General features: G+C 35.2%; 1 protein-coding gene across 3 annotated transcripts in view; it reads left to right on the plus strand.

Moving 5' to 3' along the window:
* Positions 1–15,669, plus strand: part of LOC105480964 (syntaxin 17) — a 74,539-nt gene that overhangs the window by 46,127 nt on the left and 12,743 nt on the right. For all 3 annotated transcript variants that reach the window (XR_011612735.1, XR_011612736.1, XM_011740183.3), the window contains exons 4-6: positions 3,194–3,419; positions 11,493–11,608; positions 11,680–11,730. Coding sequence is in view for 1 of the 3 variants with exons in the window: in XM_011740183.3 (XP_011738485.1) it covers positions 3,194–3,419; positions 11,493–11,608; positions 11,680–11,730 (393 nt within the window). In the remaining 2 variants the exon portion in view is untranslated. The remainder of the gene's footprint in view (positions 1–3,193; positions 3,420–11,492; positions 11,609–11,679; positions 11,731–15,669) is intronic.

Below are 15,669 nucleotides of genomic sequence, written 5' to 3' on the forward strand. Positions count from 1 at the left end.
TTGTCCTATAGTTACTTACTATCTTGTTTACTTTCTGATACTTTTCAAGTTTTTTTTTTTCCTTTTCGTTTGTTTTGTGATTTGATTTTTATTCAACTTTTTAAGTAGCCATTAGTGGGAAGGTTAGTCTGAATCACCTAGCCTGTTGTTTTTAGAAGCAGAAACACCTAACTTTATGTTCTTCACATATGGTTTTACCATCCTGTTCCCTCTATTTGATTTTAGAGAGATTCCCTTGTTGCCCTATCCAATGTAGTAGCTCCTAACTACATATGACTGTTGAGCACTTAAAGTGTAGCCAGTTTGAACTGAGATGTGCTGTGAATGTAAAATATTACCAGATTTCTAAGACTTACTACAAATAAAACAATTTAAAATATTTTGTTAATAATTTTTATAATTGCATATTAAAATAGTATTTTAGCTATGTTAGGTTAAATAAAAATATTATTAAAATTAATTTCCCTTGTTTCTTTTTACTTTTTAAATGTAATTTTTGAAATTTTTAAATTACATATGTGGCTTGTGTGTGTAGTTTGCATTATATTTGTGTTGGATGGTGTTTGCTATGTAATAAAGTAGTTAAGAACATAAGATCTGTGGCCTGGATTTGATTCCTGCCTGTACTATTTACTAGCAGTGTAATCTTGGGCTACTTGTTGAGCTTCTTGCTTTAATTTTCTCTTCTGTAAAATTAGAATAATAGTAATACCCATTTCAAAGATATATTGCGAGGGGAAGATAAAAGATATAAAGCAGTCAGCACAATGGATAACTTTAAGTGTTGATAAAAATTTAGCCATTATTTATGTTTTTGTTATTGTTTATGTTATTATAGTATCAGATTTTATACTTCAGTGGGTTTTTTCTTTCTCTCCCTCAAAATTTTCCACATTACTCATAGTAATAGAGTTCTCAGCTGGCTACTGTAATTTGACTGGGGACAGGCATATGTACAAATTATATAAGAGAGGAAGATGTCACAAACAAATACTCATTAAGTTTGACTGTAGAAAATTTTTAACGCTCCTCCAAGATAATATTACCTAAAATATTTCTGTAGACTGGCAACTATACAACCAAGCTTTATAATTATGGTCCAGAAAGGAGTCACACAGCCAGGAAATGGTGGTGTGTGGCAAACAGTATTGTTCTGGGACTTGAGGCCTGGGCTGTAGTCCTAATTCAGTGAGATGACATGCAGGACTGGCAGCATGTGGAGAAATAGGCACTGTGTTTATCTAGACTCCAGTTTCCTTATTGTAAAATTGTGAGATTGGATTAGATGCTCACCTATGCCGTTGTATAATTTTAACATATTAATACCTACATTTCACATATTTTGAATCTACAGTTTAATTATCCTTAGGTTTTTGAGCTCATATTAGAATGGTAAGAGACTGAAGATAAGGTTACAGGAAGTATGGTAAGATAGAGGTGCAGTTTTTTCACCCAGAAAAGTCTTACAAGATGCTTTAGGTTGTAACTAAACTATTTTTTTTTTCTAGAATTGACTTTAATTTTACTACAGTAAAATGGAAACTTTAGATTGTATGATATTAAGATACTATATAGATAGGCATTATGATTTTAGTTTAGTGGAAAGATTGCTGGCCCTATAGGAATACCTGGGTTTTCAACCCCAGTGTCGCCACTAGATAACCAAGTAAATCCTAAACAGATTTTTTTTGTTTTGCTTTTTCTATATGTAATAATTTGGACTATAGTAATATAACACCTCACTCAGAGTATGCACTTGAAAAATTAATTAACATGTACTGGTCTGTCTACTGTATAGGATTTGCATTAATATTGTGAAAACACTTTAGGGGAAAATAATTTAAAATATATGAATAGACATATAACTTTTTTGAAACATCTTACTTTGATTATTTTTGCAAATTTGTCCTATTTAATCTTAAAGGGATAGTTTCTTTGTTTTCAAAGTATAGACCATTGAGAAAGAGGGAAAGCTCCCTGGTATATTTTATGAAGCTAGCACAACCTTAAACCTGTTAAAGCAAGTTTAAACCTAGTAAAGATAATAGAAATACACAAACTGTGTACATGCACACATGTGTATACACACACACACACCCCCCATGTGCTAAAGTTTCAGATAAAATACTAGCAAGTGAATTCAGCATTGTGTTTAAAAATTATGTATATAGACTAGAAAGGATTTATCCCAGGAATATAAAGATGAGTCTACACTACAAAATCTATACATAATTCATTACAGCAACATATTAGAGGAAAATTTATGACTAAGCCAGTAGGTATTTCTCAAAAAGAAGGAAAATCATTTGATAAAAAAAATCTAACAACTTCATTCATAGGGCAGTGCAGAGTAAAGCAACAGTGAGATGACATGCAGGACTGGCAGCATGTGGAGAAATAGGCAATCATACTTTGATGCTAGTGTGAAGTGTTACTGCTTTTTGGGAAAAAAACAATAGCTTCTGAAATAAAAATGCACATTATCATTTGAATATTCCTGTTTCTGAGAGTCTTTCCTACACAAAATAACATATTAATATTAGTATATACTAGAATAATATATACTAATATAGTAAATTAGGACTTATATGCAAGGATATTTGTTTCATAGTTTGTAATAACTAAAAATTGGAAACAACACGAATGAATGTTGATCACTGAAGGAGTGATTGAGTAAATTCTTCTGTGCTTACACTGTGGAATATAGTGTAACCATTGAGCAGGAGGAATGGTATTGTTGAGTATGGAATGACAAATTATAGATTACTATGTATAATGTAATCCATTTTTTTAATAAAAAGGGAGAAGCCTTATATATGTTAAATGTGTGCATGAACCGTGAGAAATGTGTGGGAGGATTGGGTTAAGAGGGGGTGGGATAGGTGAAGTGAGAAAATCATTTTTATTTCATATGCTTCTGTAGTGTTTGATTTATTGTGAAGAGCATTTATCTTTGTATAACCACATTTAATGAAGGAAAAATGCTAAATAAATTCAAAGTATGAGCATGTGGTTTCTAAAGATGCTGGATTTGGCCAGCCAGAGACATGGAAAATGTAAAAGTATTATGCTACACCTTCTATTTTGGAGATATTTGTAATAATTTCCATCCACAACTATTATAACATTACTTCTGAAAAGAAAGATACTTTATACTAAGAAATGGTGGCATTAATGATTTTTTCTTTTATAGCAACTCCGATCCAATATCCGAGAAATTGAGAAGCTTTGTTTGAAAGTCCGAAAGGATGACCTAGTACTTCTGAAGAGAATGATAGATCCTGTTAAAGAAGAAGCATCAGCAGCAACAGCAGAATTTCTCCAACTCCATTTGGAATCTGTAGAAGAACTTAAGAAGCAATTTAATGATGAAGAAATTTTGCTACAGCCTCCTTTGACCAGATCCATGACTGTTGGTGGTAACGTATTGTACTAAATCTTATTCTTAATCACAGTAATGCAGTTAATTAAAGCTCACCTCCTTGAGTAGATACTGAATTACCTATAGGTCTTCAAGGATCATTCGCTATCCCAATATGCTAAATGCTTGGACCCTGATCAGTGTTCTCGGAAATGTGTACCCTGGATATTTTGCAGAATAAAAAACTTGAGGTTATGTTTATGGAGTGGATTTCAGGGCAAGTACCCATTTGTCTATTTATTGAAGAGAAATTTAAATATATTTCCTAAGGGATAATGTCATTCTTGTGTGCAGAGTACTCTTCACTCCTTTCCAGGTGCAGGGGTGACCTCTTCAGGCATGCCTTTTTTTTCTTAAGCATTCTGATTTTCAGAAGGGATGTTAGATCTATCTTTCAGCCAAGTTCTCTGAATAACTGACAACATTAAGTAACCTACAACGGGAGTCAAGCCATCATCTTCTGTGAAGTGATACTCTAAGAAACAGCCCTGTGAAATTTGTCATTACATCTCTTCTAAGGATGTGATTGATAATTGCCGATCACATTATAATGTCTTTAACTCTGAAAATATTCTTGGCTTAATACATAGTAGTACTTCAAAGTAGTTGGTCTCTTTTTTATCTTTTGGGTATTCAGTGGAATAACTGATAAGGTTTTCTTACTTAAATTGTTTACTAGAAAGCTTAGAGCCAAAATTTTTAGCCACCAAAACTCAAATTTTTAAACCTATCCTAGCTTTGTTTTATAATTACTGCCCTTGTTTTCCTTTTTGTTTTAGTGTTTCTCTTTTATTTGTAACTTGTCTCATCTTGTTATATTTTATAAATTATTCTAAGCTACCTTTAATCTTTGTGGAAAAGGTAGAGTATAAGTCATTTACAAATTAGAATAGAATCTTAGAGATGTTACACCTGCCCATTTTTTCTTTTTTTATTTACTTAGGGCACTCCTGCATCACTATCTCCAAAGCCAGATTATTTTTTAATTTTATATTTTCAGTGCTAATGATTCAGTAATTTTTAGAGAGATTGAAAAAAAAAAAACTTTGGAAGGAACATTTAGGCCACTAGTCAGAGTTTCTGGGTAATCTTGCTTTTGTCGTAGCCTTAGTACCTAGCACAATGCTTGGCATATAGTGGACCATTCAGAAATATTTTATAAACATAAATACATAAATATCTTTTTAGAGATAATTTTGTAATTTCACATGTGCTGTAATCACCTCACTCAGAGGATAACCAGTACCGTCAATGTTTTTGAGAGAAGGAGATGCTAGCACTCAGTTCTTGGTTGAAAAGTATTTGGAAAGAATGCTTTTTGATAGTTTATAATTACCACTTTGTTATTCTGTTCATCTATAGTTATTGCTGCCATACTGGTGAGGGTGAAGGCTGTTTTTATCACTTAGTGCAAACTGATGCTTTATGTGCACATGTGGGGTAACTGGGTTTTATAGTTCCATGTGATTAAGGACCCATCTTATGTACTCAGACATTGTGATAGTTGTTATGGTAATAATAACTGTGAAGATAAGCTGGATTTTCTGGAAAGAGTAACTAGCATCAGTCTCTTTGCTACTTAGCTTTGAATTGCCTATCTCTAGCAATTCCCCTATCAAACGAAAATTTGGAGTTCTATCTGAGAGTTTTCTCAAAATATGTTAATACCCTAGTACTTGCTTTAATTTGCATTTTATTATTGCATTATTTGTGTTACTACCAGTAGAACTGTTTGGGATCAACAACTTTGGGCTTATATATCATCAGAGGAATTGGGTGATTATTATTAATAGAAAAAGGCAGTTTACCCAGTTTGCTGGCAAATAAACTTTCTCCATAGGAAGCTGATTGATATAAAAAAAAAAAGTTCAGCAGATTTTGAAGAAGTATGTGCATAAAGGAAATGGAAAAAATTGGAGCAGAGCCAGAGGATGAGGGAGAAGAAATAGCAGGTGAAATTCACTTCCCAATTCTTTTGATTCTCAAACTTTTCAATTCACCAAATAGGCTACTAAAGACCTAATTACTAGGAGAAAACTAAAAAATTAAATCTCTGTAACTAGTATTGATTTGATTGAAACAGTCATTCTATTAATAAAATCAATACCTAGGTTATACCTAAAACAGTGTATAGAATTTCGAATTCTGAACAGTCTGCTTGTCATAGTGTGCTTTCACTATGAATCCACTGCCAACATAAAGCAATTAAAAAACTGCTGTCTCACCAAGTGCCTGAGTATTTCACCGAGTGTGAGAGTTTCTACTATATTGCCTCAAATCCAGAAATATTATTAATAAATAATCAAGAGGATGGAAAGGAATAGTGAAAAGAAAGGAAGTAACTAATTTACGTAAGACTTTAATAGTGGGGTAGGAATTGAGTTTGCTCCATATTTGATCTTCTTCTAGCTATAGACTGTTTTTTGTCATTCTACATGTTTTTATTCTATGCTCTCCAGTTTTTCCTTATTTTTGCTTTAGATACTCATTATAGTAGCAGCAGCCTATATGGAAAATCTGTTTTATTGCATAGAAGTTAAGTGCCTTAAAATACTTTTTACTTTACAAATTCAATCTGATTCTAAATAAATAGATTGGAAACATCAGCAGAGATTCAGAAGCAATGTTGCCACATTTCCATGAGTAAGATCAAAAATACAAAAATAGTTTTTCATTCACAGATAGAAATAACAAGTAGAATAGGATGTTTTATGTTCTCTGGAGAATGAAAGAAGCTTATTAAGTTTAGGGAGAAGCTGTGATGATTTTGCTGTTTCTTTTGTCCAGATTCTGAGAGTTCCTAAAGCAAATCTTCTCTGCCAATCTTCTTGATCTGAGAAACTCCCTTCTGTCTCACTTGTGTGTCTGGTTTCACTTTTAGCATATTGCTTTCCACCCAAGTGAAGTGAGGAGCCTCCAAATCTGATTTGTATTTAGAAAGGTGATTCAAGTCATACAGAGTGAATCAGTGCTTCTCTCCATTTTTGTCTTTCTTTACTCTCAGGACACACACTTCAGTAGTGCAAAAGGAACAGAATCTTATTACATTTTAAACAAATATTCACAAAAGAAAAGAATATAATCTTAAAACTGCTGGGAACTTCAGACCAGCATATTGAATTTGATGAAATTTAGATTTTTATCACAGGTATGTACATGTACTGAAGAGTTTTGTGAAACATGTAGATGGTTTGTATTATATGATTCAGAAGATGTATTTTCTATTGGTTTTAATTTTTTTTTAAAGTCTTCATTCACAGCTAAGCCATGCTTAGAAGTAATTTTATTTTGATAGATAGGCTTATATAGATGATCAGCAAATTAATTTCACTATTTTTAAACTATCAGAACTGGAAAATATTTCAGCAATGCTTTTGAATTAATTTAGATTTATAATAAAACTTTTTCTTATGTGGTGAAGTTTAGTGGAAGTTTTTTATATATAATAATTCTTGGTAAAATCATTGCTGTTCATAAGTGGAGAAAGAGGGAGAGAATATTTGGATGTGTATAAAAGGGAAAAGTCTTATGTTATTTCGTTTATTTCTCACTTCAACTAAACCAACAATAAGGTTTTAAAACCAATTCTGGGGTTTAAAAAACAGTGGTGAGTGATAGATCCTATGTTCTACTTGCCCTTTATGCTTCCGGTTTGTGTGTGGGTGGGAGTACCTGAGATGATTATGTTATATGAAACAGTTGCAATTTTTTACTTCTGTAGACAAATCTAAAGTTCTTCAGCCTTCTTTTTTTTTTGAGACGGAGTCTCGCTCTGTCGCCCGGGCTGGAGTGCAGTGGCGCTATCTCGGCTCACTGCAAGCTCCGCCTCCCGGGTTCCCGCCATTCTCCTGCCTCAGCCTCCTGTGTAGCTGGGACTACAGGCGCCGCCACCACGCCCGGCTAATTTTTTTGTATTTTTTTATTAGAGACGGGGTTTCACCGTGTTAGCCAGGATGGTCTCGTTCTCCTGACCTCGTGATCCGCCCGTCTCGGCCTCCCAAAGTGCTGGGATTACAGGCTTGAGCCACCGCGCCCGGCCAATTCTTCAGCCTTCTTTCCTGAAACTATAATCTATCTCAGTGTTTTGCCTTATCATGTCCATAGCAGTTTGTAAAAGTTCAAAGTCAAAGGATCATCACTGAGGTAGTGATTTTAAATGCAAGCTGGAATAAATGAATTATGGAAGTTGTAGAAATGAAAAGATTTACTTTAATTGATAGTCATGCCTTGAATTGATTAGCGAGGTTTAGAGTTTTAAGTTTACATCAGGGTTTTTTCTGAAAGAGAACAGACCTCTTTGTTCTAAGACTCTATTTGAACTAAGATGCATACGTAGTTTGGTTTCAAGTGAGACGTAAATGACTTAAACATTTTTATTCTTTACTGAGGGAAATCTTTTATGTTTGTTTAAAATGTCAAACATTTCCCACCCGTTATTTTTTAGATTAAGTATTAATATATAATAATCTGTCCTAATTTTTTTGCGTACCCTCGCAAACTTCATTTGAATCCTGTTTAATAGTACATAAATTACGGCTTTAAAAAATATTTGGAGTGGTCATAGTTATAAAGTTCTCCTTTATATTTGATCTGTTAATAACAATGAAGTTATCATTATTCATCATAATGTTAAAGAAGTGTAAATACCTGGAAATGTTAAGTAGAAGAAAGGCTATAGAGTAATTCATTTATCTTGGTTGAAGTGAAAATGAGAGTGTCTTTATGGTGATAATGTAAAGCGTAGAGTAACTATTTTAAGCATTTGTAAAAAATCATTTAGAGCTTTTAAAATATTGGCTATTTGCCGTAATGTTTTAATGTAAAACTTACTCTGTATCACCTGCCTTTGCTCTTCCTTTAAGTTAAATAAATATATTCAGATAAGATTAAAAACACTGTCAGTCCTGACAAATCTACAAATTACTTTTTAGTCCATTGACTATGGTCTTCCTAAACAATTGAAACACTTTTCCTAGAGAGGTAAAGCATTCATGGGCTTTAAAGGTAAAATAGTAATACAGTTTTATAAAATACTATTTTAGTTATAGGTTTGGCTGAAAGGGTCATTGAGAGAATATGAACTTAGAGTTATAATTGCTTACTTTTAGGAGTAGATCAGGTGCCACATGTCATCATGGCATTTCTCTGCTTATAACACTTCAACAGCTCTCCTTGGTTTGCCAGATAAAGTCCAAAGTCTTAAACTGGTCTGCAAGGCCCCTCCTGACCATCTGTAGGCTTATACTTGTAACTTGTCTTTTACTTCTTGCTTTGGTACCATCAAACTGCTGATTTACCTGCCTACATTGTTTCTTCCTTGAGGGCCTTTGTTCATACTGGTTTTTCTACCTAGAATGTATATTCTTCTCTTCTTTGCCTAGTAACATCAAGTTTTCTAGAAAGGCTTCCCATGAGCTGCATACCGTATCAAACTGGATCGGACGCCACCCACATGGAACTCTCATAAAATACTTATGTATATATGTCTGATTCTAGGTAGATACCAGTGCAGTCTCCTATTGTTTTATGATTTCTTTTTGTATGTCTGGCTCTTCTAAAATATAAGTTACTTGAGAGAATGTACTCTGTGTTAATTACTTTTTATCCCTGGCACCCTAACACAATACTCAGTGGGTGCTCAGAAAATGTAAGTGGTAGGTGTTTTGAGCTTGAAGTGAACGGGAGACAGTGGACCTTCAGATCTCTCCATTTCTACTGTAACTATCCTAGAGCAGATCACCATCATGTTACACTGGATATATTGGAAAGCCTTCAGAGTGTTTTTTTGTTTGTGTTTTTGTGTTTTTGTTTTTGTTTTTTTGAGACGGAGTCTCATTCTGTTGCCCAGGCTGGAGTGCATGATCTTGGCTCACTGCAACCTCCACCTCCCAGGTTCTAGCAATTCTCCTGCCCCAGCCTCCTGAGTAGCTGAGATTATAGGTGCATGCCACCACACCAGCTAACTTTTTGTATTTTAGTAGAGATGGGGTTTTGCCATGTTGCCCAGGCTGGTCTCGAACTCCTGATCTCAGGTGGTTTTTTTAGTTTCTAATTTTGTCACCTTTCAACTTCATCCTTAATGTGTTTTTCACACGGCAGCTATGGTTTTCTCTGTAAATCTAAAATCTGATTATGGCACCTTCCCAGTAGTCTCCAACTATTATTAATAGTAACATATTGATCTTTTGTGAAAAACAAAACTGTTTAACATAGTTTACAAATGCCATGAATAATCTCAAAGTAGATTTCCAGCCTTAAACTTTACTTTTCTCCTTATCACAGTCAGCTATACTGAACGTTTTTCAGTCCCTAAGCATATGCACATACTGTTCTCTCTGACCTGAATACTCTTTGCTTCTCCTTCCACCCCTGCACCAGTTCACCTATATAGTAATTTCTGTTCATCCTCAGGCTTCAGCTGCAGAGCCTTCTCTGACCACTCTCCCCATCCACAAGTCTAGGTTAAATACCTCTCATCTGTGCCCATGTAGCACTCTATACTTGCCAGTGTTACAGTTCTTATTAGACTATACTGGCTGAACTTGATGATTAATATGTCTGTATCGTGAATTTTATAATAAGATCTGTTAATAATAGCAGCAGCAGTAACTAATTTATTGAGCACTTATACTTTATATATAACCCAGGTACTGTGCAAAGTGAATATCACTTTATTTTACAAATGAGAAAACCCAGCCAAAGAGATGAAATACCCAAAGCAAACAGTTAATAAATAGCCAAATCAGAATTCTCCTAAGTCTTTCTGACTAGGCCCAGGCTTCTAACCACTTTACTATGTTGCCTCCTCCGAACTGTTTTTATGGTTTAACATTGTGTCTACAGCACCTCAGCACACTGATCAGCAGGTAGTAGGCATTTAATAAATGTCAACTCAATGAATGAATGATTGGTAAAACCAATATGAGGAAATAAAGACTTGAAGGTAGATTTTAAAGTATGAATTAATTCATCATCATGGTGGTGTTTAATGGGGAAAGTCCTAGTGGGTTGATGACTTTTTAAAACTCAAAAGAAGTAGAAGCAATGGAGGCATGGGCCAGAAGATTGACTCTGAGGAGAAGAGTAGTGACAAAAAAGACACATATGGTAAGAATGTTTGGTGACAATCTTATTGTTACCAATAGTGACTGATTATCATTAATAAAAACATATTACTTCCCTGCTTTCAACACCTTCTGTATCTGGTATTTACACTGAAATAGCCAAATGGGAGTTTAAGGATGGAAAGTATTAAACCTATTTATATAGGTACGTCTCCTTGGAACATTGGCCAAGTAGAATAGTTTTCCTTTGGTGCTTCTTCCACATCTAGCCTTAGTTATTCAGATTGGATAGATGATATTTGTAGCCATTTTTTAGATGACTGTGTAGGTTAAAAAATATGTGTGTAAGCTTGGTGTCGTGGCTTATGCCTGTAATTCTAGCATTTTGGGAAGCTGAAACAGGAGGATCAGTTGAGGCCAGGAGTTCAAGACCAGCCCGGGCAACATAGCAAGACTGTGTGTCAATTAAAAACAAAAAAGAAAAAATTTAAGAAAAAAAAATGTGTTAACTAATCTGGGGAACAAGCTGTCCCATGGATAATTTTTTTTTTTTTTTTTTTTTTTTTTTTTTTTTGAGACAGGATCTTGCTCTGTCACCTAGGCTGGAGTGCAGTGGCATGATCACTGCTCACTGCAACCTTGACCTCCCAGGCTCAAGTGATCCCCCCCACCTCAGCCTCCCAAGTAGCTGGGACTACAGGTGTGTGCCACTACACCTGGCTAACTTTTTAATTTTTTTGTAGAGACAAGGTCTCACTCTGTTGCCCAGATGGGTCTTGAACTCCTGGGCTCAAGCGGTCCTCCTGCCTCAGCCTCCCAAACTGCTGAGATTATAGGTGTGAGCCACTGCACCCAGCCAAATTCTATTTTTGCAGAATAATCAATTTCCTTTTAGCCTAAATTTAGAGAGCATTTAACATGGCATTTGTTTTATGAAATCAATTTATGTTATCTTCTTTCTAACAAAGCAAATAAACTCTAAACATGGGGTTATTATGTTCATCCAGGAGCATTTCATACTACTGAAGCTGAAGCTAGTTCTCAGAGTTTGACTCAGATATATGCCTTACCTGAAATTCCTCAAGATCAAAATGCTGCAGAATCGTGGGAAACCTTAGAAGCGGTATGTTAAAAATATTTTCTTTTTGGTAGTTGTGAGGCATAAAAGTAACTTCCTCTCCCTTTCTTTTAAAGGACTTAATTGAACTTAGCCAACTGGTCACTGACTTCTCTCTCCTAGTGAACGTAAGTATATAACTGTTTTGGATGCAGAATTGTTGGATTATTAGAATGAGAAGCTTTTATAATCACTAGGCTTTTAATTAGAATTTTAATAGAACTTAGATTTTTTAAAACTGGTATTAAGCCATAGATAGAAGTTTAACTGCTCTCAAATTCCAGATTAATTCAATAAACTTATATTAAGCATTTGTTATATACAAGCACTGTGTTAGATGCTTAACATTGAGGGTGTGATCAGGTTGGATATAGAAATAAATGAAGCCCATTCTCTGCCTTTGAAGATTCTTTTTTTTTCTTTGAGACGGAGTCTCACTCTGTCGCCCAGGCTGGAATGCAGTGGCATGGTCTTGGCTCACTGCAACCTCAGCCTCCTGGATTCAAGTGATTTGCCTGCCTCAGCCTCCTGAGTAGCTGGGATTACAGGCACATGCCACCATGCCCAGCTAGTTTTTGTATTTTTGGTAAAGACGGGGTTTCACCATGTTGGTCTGGCTGGTCTCGAACTGACATCATGATCCACCTGCCTCAGCCTCGCAAAGTGCTGGGATTACAGGTGTGAGTCACCACGCCCCGCCTCCTTTGAGCATTCTACAGTGAGTGGAGATAGGCCTGGACCCCAGAAACTGAGCTTTCAAGCATGATGGCTAAATGCAAAAGCAAGAATGAAGAGAGGTATTATCAGCTCCAAGGAAAAGCCTTTAATTCCAAAGGAAGGAGGCAGGAGTCATGAGGTGGAAGCATTAAGGATAGCTTCACACAGGTAGACAGTATTTGTTTGAGCCTTGAAAAATGAGTAAATGTCCACAGGGGGAAGTTATGGAGTATATTTGAGAGGCTGAACAAAGACATGGAGTAGAGAAGTGTATGGCATGTTCCAGAACGATAAGTACTGCAGTATAACCAAAGCCTAAGGCACCATGGGCAAGCAAGGTGGGTGAGGGCCGGATTGTGGTGGCTTTGAATGCCATGCTAAAGAATTTGAACTTTACTTTGTAGGCATTAAAAAGCCTAATACTGATTCTTGAGCAGGTTAGAGTCATGAAATTCAGTCTGTGCTTCAGAAAGATCACTGTTGGCTTTGTGAATAATGGCCTAAGAGAAGAGGAGGTCATGGAAAGGAAGACTGGTTAGGAATCAATTGCAAGAGTTCACCTGGAGCAATGACAATACCAGTGTAAAGGTAAAGGACAGCTGAGAGATATTTCTGGGAGAAGTATTAGCAGAAATTGGAGGAAGATGGAGTCAAAGATAAGGAACATTGTCTTTATTCTGCATAATTGGGTGTCAGTGATACCCAATTGGGTGTCAGTTAACATAGATTAGGAAGCACAAAGTCAATTTGGTGGGAAAGATAGATTTTCCATCATTTTTCTGAATTGTTCTTATTTGTCTTTCCCAGGAGTTCCTGCTTGCAGTTCTCTCTAGGTTTAGTTCTTTGTTCCTGATCAAACCATGATTTTGGGGTTGTTTATCTTTGAATTATGGTTTCCCTGAAATCTAGTTTTAAATGAGAAGTTCCTAGATCACACAATCAGAATTGGAATGGTAAAGGACTGAAGAGGCCAACCAGTCTAATCCCTCTACTCTTGCCCCAGTGTCTCAAATAAATGGTCTTTTAGCCTCTTTTGGAACAATTATAGCACAAGGATATTGATACTTAAACCATTACATTTGGAGGGTCTAACTCTTAGAACAGTTAGAGTTAAAAGTATCTGCCCTATAATAACTTCTTTTTGTCATTTTTAGCCTCTAAAGCTACATACTGAACAAATGTCTTCTTTCCATATGAAAGTTTTTCAAGGTTTTGAAACCATCATCCTTCCTCACTCTATCCCACCCCACCATATTTTCTTCTCTTCAGAACCCTTGCTTCTTTTGCATTCCTTCTACAATATAATTTCTAGGCTTCTCAATACTGGCTTCTTACTCTGCTTATGTTCCATATTCTGCATATTTTCTTGAAATGTGTTACCTAAAATAGAATGCAGTAAATTGAATTGCTTCTGGATGCCTCTAAGTTAGAAGAAGCAAAATATTTGAAGTTTCTGGATTAGGTATCTGTACAATATTAATATACTCGCAAACAGAAGGAAATAATAGAACAAGAATCCCAAAATATTTGTTGTTTCAGAATCAATATTTATTCAACTATTGTAAACTAATAATCGCTGAATCCAGTGCAGTTTTTAAAACCTATACATGTATGGTTACACAAATATATACACTTGCCAAAAGTCATTGATCTGTACACATAAAATGTGTTTTAATGTATGTAAATTATACCTCAATAAAGCTGATTTTAAAAAACAAACTACACATGTACAAAGTTCTTACTCAATACAAACACATTTCTTTTCTACTGGGATAGGCACATAAAAGAAATATTAAAGGTTTGTGACCATATGATAGTTACATGTTGGATTACATTATGTAAGCAGCTCATAACCTCTAATCTAGGGGAGATTTGTGCAGGAAAACTCTGGCTGTACCCACAGCTCTATACAAATGTCCTATTTATAATAATCTGTATAAGTACATGAGACAGAATGCTAATAAGCAAAAGCTCAAAGGAGAACCCCTGATTATTATTCCCAGGGTGACTAAGTTCTCATGACCACATGGCCAAGGATTCACAGAAGCTCTATTTAGGCACAGAATGACCTGGGAACATAACCAGAGTGACCACATCCTTTCATTTTCATCACATGGACATGATGGCATTTAGACAAATTAACCCTGTATTTAAGGAACACTTTCTATGTGCGTAGCACTGTGCTAAGCTCAATGAGGAACAGGAAAAAGCATTTAAAAAAACTTACAAGATAGTAGTAGTGGTTGCACAATATTGTGAAGGTACTTATTGCCACTGAATTGTACACTTCAAAACAGTTAAAATGCTAAATTTATGTTATATTTATTTTACCACTATAAAAAGAACTTACAAAGCCATTGACAGATCAAGGTATAGTTCAATAAATGTTAATAAATTAATATCTACTAGGTACCCTGCTCTATTTTTCTTCAACCTTTGTTGTTCAGGTGCCCTATTCTCTTCCTATAACTTTGTAACTAGCCCTATTTCTAGTCAAGGAGAATTTAAAGAACCCTGGGCCAGTAGTTCAGTAACAACTCACCCTTGCTGCTGGTCTGTTTTGACTTCTGCCTTTTGCCTTATTCCCTGTGGTTTTTGTAATCCAGTTTTACTCTGGAAATGTAAAAACTGGTTGCAATGGATTAGATCAGATTCCTTCATTTATTACCTACGTGACCTTCAGGATGTTAGACAGCAATGAGCTTTATAACATTGATGGGAGGACTAAATGAGATAATGTGTATTATTAAGTACTTCCCATTCTCTTCCCTTCCACTGACTCCAACTGCATTCCCACTTTTATCCTTCCTTTATTTTGATTCCTTGTTTGGTTCCTTGCAAAAATTCTACTTTTTCCATCACTATTATCCTTAGGCTAAATTTTAGTACTGGAATTCCTTCAGTACCTTTCCAACTGCTGAATCCTTTGATAGCAACACCCTACATATCTACTCTGCTTGTTGCTTACTCAAGGCCAATATAACCACTTATTTTGCCTATATATCATAGTATTTGTAAGTTTGTTTCTGGGCCTTTTTGTATATATGATTGCATATGATTAAGGAGTATATAGAATATATCATAGGAGTTTAGAACCAGAATAGCTCAATGTGAACAGGATTGGTCAAGATCTAAGATTAGAACTTGGCCTTGAAGGCTGGCTGGAATTTAGAGAGGAATAAATGGAAGTACCTGGAGTTTTGGTATTACCTTCTTAAATAAACTCATAGCTTTCCAAGAACCTTAAACTTTACAACTACTATCGGAACTCTCCAAGGAAGACCATTGTTAATGATATAAATGGATTTGGGGATTAATTTTTGAATGTATTATTATTGCTTGACATAGAG

Source organism: Macaca nemestrina, chromosome 14 (assembly GCF_043159975.1).
Source record: "Macaca nemestrina isolate mMacNem1 chromosome 14, mMacNem.hap1, whole genome shotgun sequence".
Taxonomy (NCBI): Eukaryota; Metazoa; Chordata; class Mammalia; order Primates; family Cercopithecidae; genus Macaca; species Macaca nemestrina.